The sequence below is a fragment of the Doryrhamphus excisus genome, linkage group LG16 (genome assembly GCF_037039965.1).
Source record: "Doryrhamphus excisus strain RoL-2023G ecotype Guam linkage group LG16, RoL_Dexc_Guam_v1.1, whole genome shotgun sequence".
Lineage (NCBI taxonomy): Eukaryota > Metazoa > Chordata > Actinopteri > Syngnathiformes > Syngnathidae > Doryrhamphus > Doryrhamphus excisus.
Genome location: NC_136372.1, coordinates 15,173,538 through 15,190,112, shown reverse-complemented (window position 1 = coordinate 15,190,112; position 16,575 = coordinate 15,173,538). Strand labels below are relative to the sequence as shown.

Here is a 16,575-nt window from a genome sequence, read left to right as displayed (position 1 = left end):
GTAGTTAGAATACACATTCAAAGACATTGCAATATGTAGTTTTCTACACTGGTCACTAGGTGTCAGTAATGTTGCATTGTTGAGACGATAGCCAGCGCAGGAAGTGCTGTGCAGAACAGGAAGTTTAAAAACTCTTCCGTTGCTAGTGTGTCTATATTCTCAAATGTTTACTAAATAGGTTAATGATTGTAGTCTCATTCAAAGACATTGTATATTGTTGTATGGTTGAGACACACAAGCACCAGACTTTTAGGAGTAAATGGACATGTCACTTGTCTCTCTTAGGGCTCCAATAATGCTAACCAGGTGTTTAAAATATTCCATTTACAAATAAGGAATCCTTCTTTGCAGCTCGGAACAACCAGTTTATTAACAGCTTTTTACTGGGATGAAAGTCGCACAACATGTTAACAATAGCACGCTGCAAACACAAGAGGTACTAGTAGTAGTAGTAGTAGTAGTAGCACTGCAAGTCTTAATGCTGGGGTGATGGGGAAATGTGTGCATGCTGCGTTGTATCACATGTGTGTGTGTCCATACTAGTGCACACAACTGGGTCAAAAGTCACACATCAAAAGGGTAAAATATTTGCATATTTGCCAAATCAACATATTGTTATAAAATGTAACAGCTTATTATTATATCAAGAATCGAACATGTGCAGTCTGCTACATTCATGTGAATCCTTCTTATCAAGTACAAGAAAGACATTTTTTAAAAATTTTAATTTTTTTTCTGCAAATTTTCTCCAGGTAAGTTTCACTTTTAGCTGCACCTATTTATTGGACCCTTCTTTTTCGGGTTGTACCTCGCCTCTCTTAAGATAAAACCTACGGAATGATGGACTGAAAGCTATCTTCTAATTTGCTGTATGTAATGTAAGCCATTCTAAGCACGAGTACGTTGCTTTTCATGTTCACTTTTACAATAAAACCCTGGTATAAAAAAAAAAAGAAAAAGGCAAAATGGAGTAAGACCGAGGAGTGTTTTGCACTAAAAGAATCAGGAATGGCGTCATGGGGGGAGAGAGGGAGAGGGAGAGAGAGAGAGAGAGAGAGAGGGGAGGTAAGCGACGTGGATGTGGATGGGCGTGTGCAGCTTAGCAGCTTCCTGTTCCTGACGTGGAGGCCGCCGCCGCTGAGATGTTCTGGCCTTTTCCTTTGTGTCTCTGGCCTCCTCTTCTCCTCCCGCCTCCTCCTGTCTTTGGCTGAAAGGAAGCAAAGAGATTTTCATCCACATTTGAAAATGAAAAATAGGAAAATTAGGAAAACGCGTACTGCAGGGAAACATCGTACTCGGAGGGTCTCCACGGTTCTGGTGACCCACTTTACCTTGTTTTCTTTGTTGCCCTCCTTTAACTGAGGGTCCTCATCCCCCTCTCCCTTGGGGAGGCAGGCGTGCAAGCAAAGAATATGACAGTGATGCATGATGGACACAGAAGAGTTGACAGGAAAAGGAAAAAGGAAACAACCCCCGTTTGGTATTTGGACACTTCTCTCACCTGTGGTGTCACGCTCGGGCCGGCTGACGGCGCTATCGTTATCCCGTCGTCGTTTCCTGAAGTGCCATCCTCTTTTCGAGAAGGTGCCTTTTTAGTGGACTGCATTTTAATTTGTGGCGGTTTGGAGTTTGATGGCATGTTATTGGTGGACTGGAGGAGCTGAAATAAACGCAGCAGGAAGTGAGCTCTCCTGCTCCCAAAAGGTAGGGATATTTCTAGCATGGGTCTGCATTGTTTTTGGTTTTTTTACTTACTTTTGTGATGGTCCCTACAGCCTTGGTGCGTCCCTCCCGGAACACCAGCCTCTGGTCACAGTGAAGATACTCGGGGGTCTTAATGAAGCGGAAGTGGACTGAAGCCTTGTCCCCTGTTCGTAAGCAGTCTCTATTCATGGACAAGATGGTGGCCGTCTGCCTTATGCTGCCGCAGTGGACTAAGAGACATGATGATAAGGTAAGATCTTTCAACACGGTACGAAGAAACCAAACTACTGCAGTATGTCAGGTACTCACCCATGGCTTGGTATCGGGGCGATATCGTAGTGGGGTGATGCAGAACGAGGATCTCTGCCTCAAACTCCCAGGTGGCCTGCGGGTTCAGTCTTGGAGACACCATCACCATGCCTTTCCTTATGTATGAACGCTTGATCTGTATATAGGAATAAAAGTACAGTAAATAGGAATAACATTATGGAATAACTCTTAACACTATTAGAGCCTTGTAGACATGAAATAACACCCCTATAGTCACTTGTATTACCCAATATGGTAGATATAAGAGAAAATATGCCATTTAAGACATAAACAAGACTTGTGTTGGTGTGTGTTGCGGTCAATGTGTTGACAGGAAGTGACATCGGGGGTTCAGATTAGCATTTTAGCTTGGTTTGAGTTAAGTCCGCAACAGTAGCCCATATTTGGGTTTATTATGCTTGTTGTGGGATCATTCAAAACCTGCAATTAAAAAGGCTGTTGCTGCGGCAATCGAGTCTGGTGCTTGTGTGTCTCACCCAACATTAGCAGTGTAATGGTAATGGTTTTATATCATTTGAACATGCATCAGATTACAATTGAATGCATCCCATAATCAGTTCACAGTTCCACATGTCCGAAAGGAGTAGGAAGAAGCAGAGCTTAATAATTCGTACCCCTCCATCTGGTACTTTTACAATCAGTAACTGTTACATTTGTTCACTTCCTGCTTTCCTAATATAGTTTACTTTTACAATCAGTAACTGTTACATTTGTTCACTTCCTGCTTTCCTTAATACAGTTTAAGGTTGTGGGTCTTACTCAATCCATTCCATAGTTTGATTCCACATACTGAAATGCTATGGCTTTTTAACGTAGTCCTAGCATATAAGTGTTTCAAATGTAGTTCTTCCCTGAGATCATATTTCTCCTCTCTTGTAGAGAAGTACTGAATGATATTTTTAGGTAATTGGTTATTTTTAGCCTTATGCATTATTTTAGCTGTTTGAAGATGAACTATATCAGCAAGTTGAAGTATTGTGATTTTAGAAATAAGGAGTTCGTATGTTCTCTGCTGGCGCCATTATGAATTATCCTTACTGACCTTTTTTTACAGTACATTTAGCGAGTGAAGATTGCTTTTATAGTTATTACCACATATTTCCACACAATAAGTAAGATATGGTAGAACCAGTGTGGAATACTACATATCACATGTTTGAATACCTGATATTAGTTATTTAGTTTAGGTTTTTCCAGTATTGGATGACTGTAGCATGAACTGTTGTTACATAAAAACAGCCACTAGATGGTGCTGTTCTTCCAGTACCTTTTTGAGTGCAAAGGATGCAGTCTGTCCGCCTCGAACTTCCTTCACTGGCATTCTCTTGCGGTGGATGGATTTGACTGCAATGGAAATAAAGCTCCCCAGCGGGTCTGGCCCCAGTAGCATGGTATCATTCAAACGTATGAGACCGCGTAGAGTAGTTCCTGACACTACCGTTCCCACTCCCTGAGACAGGAAACAAAGAGGATGGAGTTAATTTTAAAGCACATGTGGTGGTGGTGGTGATCCTGCAACAGTAGAGAGAGAGAGACACACCGGTACAGAGTAGGTGTCGTCAATCTGAAATTCTGCCGGCTGGTCATCTCTGTAGCATGTCCGTGATGACAGCAGGTTGAGGAACATCTTGAGCAGGTCCATGTTCTCTCCAGTCACATTAGAGATTTGAAAAATGGGACACATCCTGCAAAGGATTTACCAAAGGGGGGATTTAAATCCCTCTGAATCAGTCTCGGGGTAGAATTCCTCATACCTCTCTGAGCTGAAGTTGGACGCTGTGACGATGACGTCGTCCTTGTTCTGAACCAAGACGGGGATCTTCCTACAGCCGGGGGACTTGAGTAACCTCTGAAGCAGCTTTAATGTCTCTGTTGCAATCACAATGAGACCACAGGCGTTACAATTTGTCTCCTTTAATCTAACATTTAATAATTAATGATCTGATATATAATACACTACTAGCTAAAAGCCTAGAGACACTTTCTCATTCAATAACATGATGAGGTGTCTCAAAACTTTTGACTAGTAGATTTCCTGAGCATTGACCGAGTTTACTTTTTTTTTTGAGAGTTTAACTGCACGGCGGACGAGTGGTTAGCGTGCAGACCTCACAGCTAGGAGACCAGGGTTCAATTCCACCCTCTGCCATCTCTGTGTGGAGTTTGCATGTTCTCCGGTTTCCTCCCACATTCCAAAAACACGCTAGGTTAATTGGCGACTCCAAATTGTCCATAGGTATGAATGTGAGTGTGAATGGTTGTTTGTCTATATGTGCCCTGTGATTGGCTGGCCACCAGTCAAGGGTGTACCCCGCCTCTCGCCCGGAAAACGGCTGGGATAGGCTCCAGCATACCCATGACCCTCGTGAGGATAAGCGGTAGAAAATGAATGAATGAATGTGCACTTGGGGGGGACGTACAACAATTAATCTCACACACAATAAAACTAAAATAAAGTAAAATTATTCCAACAACACGCATGCTAGGTTAATTGGCGACTCCAAATTGTCCATAGGTATGAATGTGAGTGTGAATGGTTGTTTGTCTATATGTGCCCTGTGATTGGCTGGCCACCAGTCCAGGGTGTACCCCGCCTCTCACCTGGAAAACAGCTGTGATAGGCTCCAGCATCCCTCACGATCCTCGTGAGGATAAGCGGTAGAAAATGAATGAATGAATGTGCACTTGGGCGGGACGTACAACAATTAATCTCACACACAATAAAACTAAAATAAAGTAAAATTACTCCAACAACATGCATGCTAGGTTAATTGGCGACTCCAAATTGTCCATAGGTATGAATGTGAGTGTGAATGGTTGTTTGTCTATATGTGCCCTGTGATTAGCTGGCGACCAGTCCAGGGGTGTACCCCGCCTCTCGCCTGAAGACAGCTGGGATAGGCTCCAGCACCCCCGCGACCCTCGTGAGGATAAGCGGTAGAAAATGAATGAATAACTTGGGCTAGTTCTGTCAAATACAATACAAACAAACATCTGTCACTTTCACAGCTAAAAGTAGGGCAACCATACCAAGAGAGCACAGCCATCTGCACGTTTCCTATACCTGACGTTTGTTTAGTGATTAATCTCAAACACGGTAAAAAGTGTGGCTGCTTTTTAACAGCAGGATGAAGCACATTTATAAACTCACCTTGCAGGATATTGGCTGGACACATGTCTATTTTGGTAACCACAACAAACACGGGGACGTTGAGTGCTAAGGCCAAGCCCAGGTGCTCTTTGGTCATCCCAACAATCCCCGCATTGCTGCCCACCTGGACAGGAAGACACGCATGTTAGCATCCGCTAAGGGGGAAGCTGACACTCTCTCCAAGACATTTCTTACCATGAGCATACAGAAGTCTGGTAAGTGTCCGGTCATGCCAAACACTGTAGTCTTCAGGTATTTCTCATGGCCAGCCAGATCAATGAAGGTGATGACTTTGGAGGACTTCTCGCAGATTTTAGTCCAATCCAGGCTACCTCCATGGCTATCTGGTTTGTTCACCACCTAAAAAAAATAAATAAAGTAGCGCCCACATGCTACATTAAATATCTCTTTTCAAGTCGGACTTAGGGCTGCATGGTGGATTAGTGTTTATCACACAGCCCTCACAGCTGGGAGACCCTAGTTCGATTCCACCCTCTGCCATCTCTCCGGTTACTCTGGTTTCCTCCCACATTCCAAAAACATGCTAGGTTAATTAGAGACTCCAAATTGTCCATAGGTATGAATGTGGGTGTGAATGGTTGTTTGTCTATATGTGCCCTGTGATTGGCTGGTCACCAGTCCAGGGTGTACAGCTGGGATAGGCTCCAGCATCCCCCCATGACCCTTGTGAGGATAAGTGGTAGAAAATGAATGAATGTGCACTTGGAGGGGGGGTGGCGTACAACAATGAATCTTGCATACAATAAAACTAAAATAAAGTAAAATTATTTATAATTTATTTATTTAATGTCTTGAGGGTTCTAATAATGTTAAAAACTTTAAAAATAGTTTAAAAATTCATAGTTAGGAGAATAGAAAACCTAAATAGTATTTTTGAAAAATTCATAATCTATAGGGGAAAAAAATGAATGTGAGTGTGAATGGTTGTTTGTCTATATGTGCCCTGTGATTGGCTGGCCACCAGTCCAAGTGTGTACAGCTGGGATAGGCTCCAGCATCTGAATGAATGTGCACTTGGAGGGGGGTGGCGTAAAACAATGAATCTTGCACACAATAAAACTAAAATAAAGTAAAATTATTTATTGATTACTTATAATTTATTTATTTCATGTCTTGAGGGTTCTAATAATGTTAAAACTGTTTTTCTCTGCCATAACTGTCAAAATATTACATTTATTCATTCATAGTTAAGAGAATAAAAAACCTAAATAGGATTTTTGAAAAATTCATAATCTATAGGGAAAAAAATATCCTCAAAATTGAAGAGATAACATTGTTGGGCTTGTTGAGATCTCAAGTCCTACAAATACACAAACCATTTGAACATGACTCAAACTAGAGGTTAAGTATCACCTGTCCCTCCTGGTCGAATCCGAGGATATCGTTGCCCACGCTGCTGGTCCTTCCGCTCTCCATCTCGTGCTTGTGCCTGAAGAGCTTCTGGCGAGCGAAGCCTCTGCCGTTGTCCAGCTCTCCGTGTGTCAGCACCCCAAGAAGAGTACTCTTACCAGCATCCACGTTCCCCACCACTGCCACTCTGGGGAAACAAAAACTCAACATAACTCCATGAAACAGAAGAAGGTGGGAAAAAAAAAAAAAGTCAACTCCTGACCACTCACCTGACCTCCAGGAAGTCCAGCTCCCCCACACGCCGACGGATCAGATAGTCCCTCACCAAACCTTCTGCCTCTGTGCGTTCCCTCAGCGGGATGAGATCAGCGTCCAGCTGTGCGCACATGGATCGCACCGTGGCCTCGGAGGCCTCCATGTCCTTGTCATTCAGACCCCAGTCACCGCCATCTTGAATAAAGCGCAACAATTCAATTAAAAAATAAATTAACTAGGCTAAATGCAAAGTGCTGACTCACCTGAACCCATCCCGACCACATAGATGGTCTCTCCAGACCCCTCTTCCATCCTGTCCCGTAGCTGGCTAAGTAAAGAGTCATACTGTTCTCCATTCGGGCTGACAAGGGCCAGCTTTTGCATGCGGAAAAGGAAGTATAAGACATTAGAACAACACCCAATGATAACAATTATACTTGATATAATGATACACAAATATGGTTAGGCGAACAATTACAAGCAGTGTTATGTCATATTAGGATAAATAAATACGTTTTTGCACTTTTTAATAATGTATTGCCTTAATTGGATTTTTTAGTATTTACCCAATTTATATTATCTGTTCCATTATTAATTGGACACCAGTTTTTTCTGTTATTTTTTAATCAGGGCCTAAAATTAGTTTGTTGGAATGCTTTGGACCCAATTTTGGAAGTCTCAGCAGCAAGAATTTTTTTGCATTTTAATATATTAATTTATCTGCAACATTATGTTGCATATGACAATTTTGTACATTACAGGGTTTTCAATACTACATACAATTTTCTTACAAGTTATGGTAATGGTTTTATTTCATTTGAACATGCATCAGATTACAATTGAATGCATCCCATAATCAGTTCACGGTTCCACATGTCCAAAAGGAGTAGGAAGAAGCAAAGCTTATTAAATCCTACCCCTCCATCTGGTACTTTTACAATTGGTAACTGTTACATTTGTTCACTTCCTGCTTTCCATAATACAGCTTAAGGGTTTATTAAAATGATTATTTAACACTCTTTATTGCTCTCTGGTTCGACCATATCTTACTTATTGTGTGGAAATATGGGGTAATAACTATAAAAGCAATCTTCACGCGCTAAATGTACTGCAAAAAAAGGTCAGTAAGGATAATTAATAATGCCGCCTACAGATACAGAGAACATACTAACTCCTTATTTCTAAAATCAACTTGCTGATATAGTTAATCTTCAAACAGCTAAAATAATGCATAATCACGTTGTACTTCGGTACGAGGTACATTATTTTAAAAAAAAAAACAAATTAAAAAACCTTAAACTGTTATGGAAAGCAGGAAGTGAACAAATGTAACAGTTACTTTTTATAAAAGTACCAGATGGAGGGGTAGGATTTAATAAGCTTTGCTTCTTCCTACTCCTTTTGGACATGTGGAACTGTGAACTGATTATGGGATGCACTCAATTGTAATCTGATTATTAAATTTTGCTTTGTTCAATATTGAAATATTTCTGGCCACCTTATGTTGTATATTTGTAATATGAGGTTTCCAGCTCATATTTTCATCTATTGTGATCCCCTAGAAATGTATTTTCTTTCACCCTTTAATTTTTTTTTGGGCAGAGGTCAAAATGTAAAACAAAACAAAATACTAATACAGCTGTCACTCTTCCCACAAAAACACTAATTCCCCTTTAAAAACACATCCACTGCTAAATTGTTTGCACTCAGGGAAGAGATTGTTGTTTTTTTTTTATTGATGCGTGAGTCAGAGGGAAAATACTGATGCAACCATATGCAATGTTATTGGTTCTTCTACATCTATTGTGACCTTTGCAGCCAATTGAAGCGGATTGCAGCCACTCACTTAAGTTTACATCATTCTATAGTCCGAACTCGTTAGACAAGAATGGATACCTGAAGCACAAAAACAAACATGTTGACTAAGTGCATCCATTATGTTGCCTGTTTTCTACTACCTGTACTCAAGTGTACATTAATTATATTCCTGTCATTTAACAGCAGTGTGAAAGCCACAGGATATGACGGCATTACATAACAAAACAGTGTTATTTTGTTATTGTAGTTAGTTTACACTTAAGTTTTAGTCATGTCGATAATTTAAGATTGGATGAGTTAGTTAGCATTAGCTTCTGCCGACCATTTCTCTCAAGCAAAACGAAACAAACATTTCCTTACTGTGTCTGGTATTGTAACTAGGAGAATATACTTTGGTTCTAACATTACAACAAAAAGAAAAAATATGAAAAACATGCCCTTTAACTGTTTATTTCATTCATTCGTTTTCTAACTAGCATTAGCAGCCTGCTAAGTGAGGCCTAGTTTCACCTTGCTCGTAAAGTCGAGCCTTCGATCCTCGGGCTTGCCGTTGAGCATCTCCCCGTCATCGTAGCACTCATCCCCGGGGTCGTCCGCGCATCCTCCCCGGTCAGGTGCGAATATACTCGCTGGGAGTAAAGCATCAGCCAAGGGTATGGATCCCGGGCCGGCATTCGAATCATGCCCCGCCGCTGCTACGGATGCCATTTCTTGTATTACTGTACGAGGAGTTATCCCAGCAGATATGTATCAAGGCTGGGGAGACAGCTGCGATGCTAACGTCGGCTAGCAGCTAGCTTACGCTGCTAACACGTCCAAATCGGCACACTTTCAGTTTTGCTCACATTGCAAAGACAACACGGACTATTTGTAAGCTGCTGGTGTGTATTGAAAGCTTTTCAAAAACAGTCACGTCACCGCCCTGTCAATAATAATGAGGTAGGTGTGGGTGAATATGTTACATTCTCGCCAATGGTCTTCTCTGCTGCTTTTGAATATGCTAGCAGAGAACCAATACCGTGATGGAGTGGGTCGTGCATGTGTTTTGCAGTCGCCTCCTCTCACGGCTCTGTGGCTGCGTGTGTGCAATGTGTGTGCAACACTGGGCGTCATACGTGGGGGTTTATCCAGACATTCAAAGTTCACAGTAGTTTGATAAACACAAAAGTCAACCGAGGAGATTGGAATCATCATCGTCAACCGCTTTGATTGTACAATTTCCTGTATTACAATCAACGTCATATGATCGTTGTCGCCTTATACCAGTCTTTTATTAATAGTCTTTCCCACCTTTTTAATTTTATTTTATTTCATTAACGCTCCATTAGTGTTGATGCATTATATTAGTATGTGTGACTTTTGCAGTTCTTCCTCCTGGCCACTGAGGGGCAGTGTACAACACATTTGCCGCTGCACCAGAATTGGGGGACAGGGAAGAAGGAGAAAACGTTAAAATTTTACCTACTTTACCACATACATAACATGTAGCACTTTTTGTTAGCACATTAGATTGCTTTTATCCTTGTCTAAAAGATGTACTTATTTTTCTTTTTTTAGGAGTGTCATGGCGCCGGGCTAAACACCATTAAATACACAAGAGAAGAAGACGGAGCTAGAGAAAGAGGGCAATGTTTACACCAAACAGGACAAAAACTACAGAAGCGACATTTTGTAGGTATGTGAATACATTTAAAACTTCAGAATGTTCTGAAAGAAGACACTTAATACCTGTCTTCCTGGTAGAATCGTAATTTTATTTTATTTCATTAACGCTCCACTAGTGTTGATGCATTACATTAGTATGTGTAACTTTTTCAGTTCTTCCTCCTGGCCACTGAGGGGCAGTGTACAACACAGTTTGGCGCTAAATGGAACAAAAAGGGGTTCGTTAAGGAGAAAACGTTTCAATTTTACCTGTTAATAACACATACATATCATGTAGCAGTTTTTGTTAGCACATTAGATTGCTTTTATCCTTGTCTACAAGATTTACTTATTTTTCATTTGTTTTAGGAGTGTCATGGCGCCGGGCTAAACACCATTAAATACACAAGAGAAGAAGACGTAGCTGGAGAAAGAGGGCAACACCAAACAGGACAAAAGCGACATTTTGTAGGTATATGAATACAATTAAAACTTCATAATGTTCTGAAAGAAGACACTTAATACCTGACTTCCTGGTAGAATCGTAACAAACAGTGGTATTTCATGTTTTAAAAAAATAAACAGCACTAGCGTGTTTGTGTGCCACAAACGCAACAAGTTATTGTGGCCACTAGATGTCGCCAAAAACAACCACTTTGACATCAAGGCTGCACAGCTGCAATCGTTTATTGTAAATACTCCATTATTTTCTATACCACTTATCCTTATTAGGGTCGTGGGGACTGTATATAGTGTATTTTGATATAAAAGTTGCCAAACTACTTTGATAATCTATTTTTATAGACCACTTATACATTTTTCACAGTCAGTAAGAACTATGCAAAATCATAATAGGAATATTGAGGTGTGTGGATGGAGCTGATATAAATGTTGTCATGTTACAAAGGTTTCTTTATTTGTCATCAGACCTCCTGACTGCGCTTCCTGATGACGAGGCACTTTCTCGCCAGGGCACATGATGCAAGAATGTATCAGTGTAGTTGAGGAAAAAGGCAATATAGTTTCTTTAAGCAGTGAAAACTTTCCAAAATTAATATGTTAGACTTTATGCATCTTTTCCGGTGTATCATTGCTTCATGACCTACTAACACCGCTTTTAATTAAGGCAGTGAACTCAGCATTCTATCCATTTCATCCTCTCTACCATCATGATGATAACATAATAGTAGTACATGGAAATATATACTATGTGTGTGTTCATAAAATAAAATATTTCATAAATAAAAATACATTTGAGAAATAATTTAAATATGTCTGTGTATATAGACAAAATTAAAAAAATATATGTATTGCATTTTTTTTCTCTATTTATATACCAGGGTCATAAATGCAAAAATAAAAAGTGTAACATACAAGTTTTTTTTACTAATTTATATTAAAAATTAAATTAAAAAAATATCTCTTTTTAACTACATTATATTAAAACTGCATCTCTTCCTGTGTATCATTGCTTCATGACCTACTAACACCGCCTTTAATTAAGGCAGTGAACTCAGCATTCTATCCACTTCGTCCTCTCCACCATCATGATGATGAAATATACATTATAGTAGTACATTGAAAATATACTATTATGTGTGTATTTATAAAATAAAATAATTCATAATTAAAAATACATTTGAGAAATAATTTAAATATGTCTGTGTATATAGACAAAATAAAAATATATATGCATTGCATTTTTTTCTGTATTTGTATACCAGGGTCATAAATGCAAAAAAAAAAAATGCAAAAAAAATGTAACATACCAGTTATTTTTTTACTAATTTATATTAAAAAAGTAAATAAAAATTCTATTTTTTAACAACATTATATTAAAACTGCACCTCTTCCTGTGTATCATTGCTTCATGACCTACTAATATCTATTGTGTAGTAGAAGCATGCCGATTATGATTTTAGTACATTTGGGGGGGGTGACTGGGGTCATGCTGCAGTCACAGCCGGGTCTTTGTAACCTGATCCAGTTCCAGTTAAATACAGCTGGTGGTCTTACATCTAAGCTAAATATTTACTTGTCTCCCTGGTAGCAACGTTATGTCTATTTTTGGTGTTTGGGTGCCTGCTGGAGTCTACCTCAATAGGCTGACAATGTGACAGCATAATACCAAGTATTCACTAATAGAGTTGTTAAAGTCTTGTCTACCCGTGTGAGCTCATTGGTTGTTGTTCTGTGAAGGTCGGAGTTCTGCGGCTGCCCGGGACCGTCAATCAAACACAAGGACCCTCCCTCTTTTGAGTAAAACCTCTTGAGGCCAGCTAGACCAGGCCCGATTCTCACTTCTTCTTCTTCTTCTTCTTCTCAGCTGCTCATCACCAGCCACCACATCAGCAGCCACAATGTCGGTAAGTAAAAGCTGTTCTTTCTGACAGTTGATTGACATGTGACATGTGATCTACGGCTAAAATATTCGCCAAGTCATGACTAAAGTCCTGCCTTTCTCAGCATATCAGCTCGCTGCATTCCTTATGTAAGAAATCCATTCACTGTTCGACCACTCTTATCCATCTTTATCCTAAATTCAGGCTTTTTCGTGCTATCTTCTGGCTTGTAAAGTTAGTTGGCCATGACAGGGTTAAAAACAGCCTTACTGTATACCATATGAAGTACGTCATACAGTACAGTGTGGTGGGGGAGGCGTTTTTAGACACCCACAGAGGTCTATTTCTGTATCATATATCAGGATTCAACTTGGATATACTTTTGAAAATACCTTAATGTTGTGGGGAATGGAATTCACCATGCAAAGATTCTCTGCCACTCCCCAGTGCTGGCAGCACTCATGCAGTCCATCCAGACCGTTATGCTACCATCATTAATGCAACATCAATTTTAAACAAATAAACATATTTTTAGTAGTAGTAGTAATAGTACACCAATGCGGGCTGTAAGGCGGATGAGTGGTTAGCACGCAGGCCTCGCAGATAGGAGACCTGAGTTCAATTCCACCCTCGGCCATCTCTGTGTGGAGTTTGCATGTTCTCCCCGTGCATGCGTGGGTTTTCTCCGGGTACTCCGGTTTCCTCCCACATTCCAAAAACATGCTAGGTTAATTGGAGACTCCAAATTGTCCATAGGTTTTTTGGAGCTGGTTCTTTCTGTTTTTTTGCTTTTCCATTGTAATTTGTCTTTTTTTTTAAAAATAATATAGAAAGTTTCGTCACATATTTAGATCAATAAAGTGACTTAATTTGTGTTTTGGGCTGCACGGTGGATTAGTGGTTTGCACACAGGCCTCACAGCTAGGAGACCCGAGTTCAATTCCACCTTCGGCCATCTATCCGGTTTCCTCCCACATTCCAAAAACATGCTAGGTTAATTGGCGACTCCAAATTGTCCATAGGTATGAATGTGAGTGTGAATGGTTGTTTGTCTATATGTGCCCTGTGATTGGCTGGCCACCAGTCCAGGGTGTACAGCTGGGATAGGCTCCAGCATGCCCATGACCCTTGTGAGGATAAGCGGTAGAAAATGTGCACTTGGGGGGGACGTACAACAATGAATCTTGCACACAATAAAACTAAAATAAAGTAAAATTATTCCAACAACATGCATGCTAGGTTAATTAGCGACTCCAAATTGTCCATAGGTATGAATGTGAGTGTGAATGGTTGTTTGTCTATATGTGCCCTGTGATTGGCTGGCCACCAGTCCAGGGGTGTACCCCGCCTCTCGCCCCAAGACAGCTGGGATAGGCTCCAGCACCCCTGCGACCCTCGTTAGGATAAGCGGTAGAAAATGTATGGATGGATAGTACACCAATGCAAATTCCGAACCACAGTAATAAACAATTTTGGATCAATAAATCAACTTTGTAATGGATCCCCCAGCTCCATGTGTCGCACACGCCCACTTTGCAGTTGGACTCGAGCATGGAAAGAATGTTGCAGCCATATACGATTCCCACAAGCCTGCTTTTTTTCCACTCTTGGACCGACTCCCGCTTACTTTTAGCCTTCCATATGTTCACTCGGATTGTTTTTTTTTTATCCTGCTTAAAAATGGGGGTTCGTAATCACCGTTTCAGGACATAAGAGTGTCTGTGTGTTGCCATGGTAACAGAGCATGTGACGCATCACTCAACCGTGTGACACAACACAGAGGACCCGTGATTGGCAAGCAGATTGCAGATGGCTGATGTCATTATCTCTTAACTGCCACGTGCACGCCGGCGGCCATTTTTCTTTTCCTGTCTGTGGAAATTGGAATTCCACGAGTGGAAGTTAACGCTGCACTGTATTCATGCATGGAATGTTTGGTCTGCACAGGGAATGGTCGTTAAGAACATGTCCTTCAAGGCCGGGCAGACCATGACCATAATAGGAAAACCCAAGCCTGACGCTACAAAGTAAGCGATTTAGCGCCACGACTTTTTTACACTCTGCTTTGAGTCCACCGAATCGTTTGGGTTTTGCGTCTCCCTGCTTGCAGTTTTGCGATAAACGTGGGCCCAAACGACAAGGACGTCACCATGCACATCAACCCCCGCTTCAACGCGCACGGAGACGAGAACACGGTGGTCTGCAACTCCTACCAGGAAGGCAAATGGTGCGAGGAGCACCGCGGCGAGGGAGGCTTCCCCTTCCAGCAGGGGGAGGAGTTTAAGGTGAGACGCTTTCAATTGCTCTTTTAGCTTTAGCATCAGCTGACGTTTGAACCGCCTTTAATTAAGGCAGTGAACTCAGCATTCTATCCACTTCATCCTCTCCACCATCGTGATGATGAAATACACAAGTACATTATAGTAGTATATGGAAAATATACTATTATGTGTGTGTTTACTTTATAAAATAAAATAATTAATAAATAAAAATACATTTGAGAAATAATTTAAATATGTGTGTGTGTGTGTATATACAAAATTTAAAAAATATATATAAAAAATATAAAAAAAATAAATTTGTATACGATGGTCATAAATGCAAAAAAGTGCAAAATAACAAAAAAATAAATAAATATAAAAAATATAAATTTGTATACGATGGTCATAAATGCAAAAAAAAGTGTAACATACAAGTTTTTTTTTACTAATTTATATTAAAAAGTGAATTTAAAAATCTCTCTTTTAACTACATTATATTAAAACTATGTCAATAAAATATATGCAGTTTATCATATGAAAAATAAACATTAATATATTAAACAGAAATAAATACACACACAACGCACACGCAAAATATCACTTAAAATATTTTTCCTACAATATATATTTTAATTATTTATTCAGCAAATATGTTTTTTTTTAATTAATCTATGCATTTACCCTGGTATAAAAGTAAATAAAAAAGAAAAGTACAAGAAAGTACAGTATATAACAATGATATACCATTTTTTTAAGGGGACTTATTATGCTTTTTCCACTTTTTCTGACCTATAAATGTAAATAAAATGTTGTATTGTCATGTTAAACGATGCCAAAGTTTCAGATAATGAGGTTTACAAATTTGGAAGTGAGCCCCGAAAGAAGTTTGGGATGACTCAAAACGCTCTGTTTGAAAAGGCGTGGTAAAACCGGCTCTTTGTGATGTCACAGAGGGGTGGACTTCCTTATATGGTTCATAGTTAGGCAGCACTATGGGCCTGTGACCAATCACATCGAAGTAGGCATCCCTGGAGGCGGGCCATGAGTGGTCATTTTGACAGGAAATACAGCTGGAATAGGTGCAGATTCTGGAAGATCTAAGATGTTTTCTGTGCAGGTTATTGTGTGTAGCTGCTCTACAGGAGACCACAACTCAATACAAAGGGTTGAAAAAATTAGCATAATAGGTCCCCTTTATTTATTATTGAATTGACAAAAACATTTGTAATAAAAATAGAAGAAAAATATTATGGTTATTTAAAAATGGCTTATTTTATGTTTCTTCTTTATTACAGTGGTATAGCATTATATATTTAATAAAAAAAAAAAAAACAGTCAAACTGGTTTCATGAGCATTCATCTAATCACCATGACGTGTTTTGTAAAGGACTTTTACAATTTACGTACATCGCCATTTTATGGACTCCCGCATCCAAATCCCGTCATTCTTGTCCTCTTCCTTCGTAGATCACCATCGGGTTCACACCCGACCAATTCCAGATCACTTTGTCGGATGGCTCTCAGATCCTTTTTCCCAACCGTATGGGTGCCGAGAAGTACTCTTTCATCAGCATCGATGGGGATGTTCGCATCACCAGCTTTGAGATTAAATAAACGCCATCGGATTTAGCATACTAGCTTGCATCAGGGCTTTTTATATTTTGCAATTTTTTGCAAGGATAAAAAAACCACCATGAAG

General features: G+C 39.9%; 2 protein-coding genes across 8 annotated transcripts; one reads left to right on the top strand and one right to left on the bottom strand.

The window, feature by feature from the left end:
- Nucleotides 1-73: 73 nt before the first annotated feature.
- Nucleotides 74-9,667, bottom strand: gtpbp1 (GTP binding protein 1). Of its 2 annotated transcripts, XM_058049699.2 has the most exons (14): nucleotides 9,140-9,667; nucleotides 7,075-7,186; nucleotides 6,826-7,006; nucleotides 6,560-6,743; nucleotides 5,381-5,545; nucleotides 5,186-5,309; nucleotides 3,789-3,903; nucleotides 3,575-3,719; nucleotides 3,302-3,484; nucleotides 2,014-2,149; nucleotides 1,756-1,934; nucleotides 1,502-1,660; nucleotides 1,332-1,382; nucleotides 74-1,207 (listed from the first exon to the last, which is right to left on the bottom strand). In XM_058049699.2, the coding sequence occupies exons 1-14, from the start codon at nucleotides 9,335-9,337 to the stop codon at nucleotides 1,100-1,102; spliced, it is 2,040 nt and encodes a 679-aa protein (XP_057905682.2). In that variant the 5' UTR covers nucleotides 9,338-9,667; the 3' UTR covers nucleotides 74-1,099. The 2 variants fall into 2 exon arrangements, with proteins under 2 accessions (XP_057905682.2, XP_057905683.2); XM_058049700.2 differs by lacking the exon at nucleotides 1,332-1,382 and having other exon boundaries at nucleotides 77-1,207; nucleotides 9,140-9,666.
- On the top strand, nucleotides 9,424-16,513 carry lgals2a (lectin, galactoside-binding, soluble, 2a). Of its 6 annotated transcripts, XM_078797572.1 has the most exons (9): nucleotides 9,424-9,568; nucleotides 10,187-10,304; nucleotides 10,448-10,512; nucleotides 10,643-10,741; nucleotides 12,473-12,510; nucleotides 12,600-12,639; nucleotides 14,563-14,642; nucleotides 14,726-14,900; nucleotides 16,344-16,513. In XM_078797572.1, the coding sequence occupies exons 3-9, from the start codon at nucleotides 10,498-10,500 to the stop codon at nucleotides 16,488-16,490; spliced, it is 594 nt and encodes a 197-aa protein (XP_078653698.1). In that variant the 5' UTR covers nucleotides 9,424-9,568; nucleotides 10,187-10,304; nucleotides 10,448-10,497; the 3' UTR covers nucleotides 16,491-16,513. The 6 variants fall into 6 exon arrangements, with proteins under 6 accessions (XP_078653698.1, XP_078653700.1, XP_078653699.1 ...); XM_078797574.1 differs by lacking the exons at nucleotides 10,187-10,304; nucleotides 10,448-10,512 and having other exon boundaries at nucleotides 9,452-9,568; XM_078797573.1 differs by lacking the exons at nucleotides 9,424-9,568; nucleotides 10,448-10,512 and having other exon boundaries at nucleotides 10,088-10,304; nucleotides 12,473-12,532.
- Nucleotides 16,514-16,575: the final 62 nt, after the last annotated feature.

Bases quoted from the DNA above. Each gene is read 5' to 3' on its own strand.
- gtpbp1 (XM_058049699.2), bottom strand. From the start codon at position 9,337: ATGGCATCCGTAGCAGCGGCGGGGCATGATTCGAATGCCGGCCCGGGA. The intron at 1,383-1,501 runs GTGAGAGAAGTG...TGCCTCCCCAAG, and splicing joins GCCCGAGCGTGACACCACAG to GGAGAGGGGGATGAGGACCC. The intron at 1,208-1,331 runs GTAAAGTGGGTC...GCTTCCTTTCAG, and splicing joins AGGGCAACAAAGAAAACAAG to CCAAAGACAGGAGGAGGCGG.
- lgals2a (XM_078797572.1), top strand. The intron at 14,643-14,725 runs GTAAGCGATTTA...CCCTGCTTGCAG, and splicing joins CCCAAGCCTGACGCTACAAA to TTTTGCGATAAACGTGGGCC. The intron at 14,901-16,343 runs GTGAGACGCTTT...CTTCCTTCGTAG, and splicing joins AGCAGGGGGAGGAGTTTAAG to ATCACCATCGGGTTCACACC.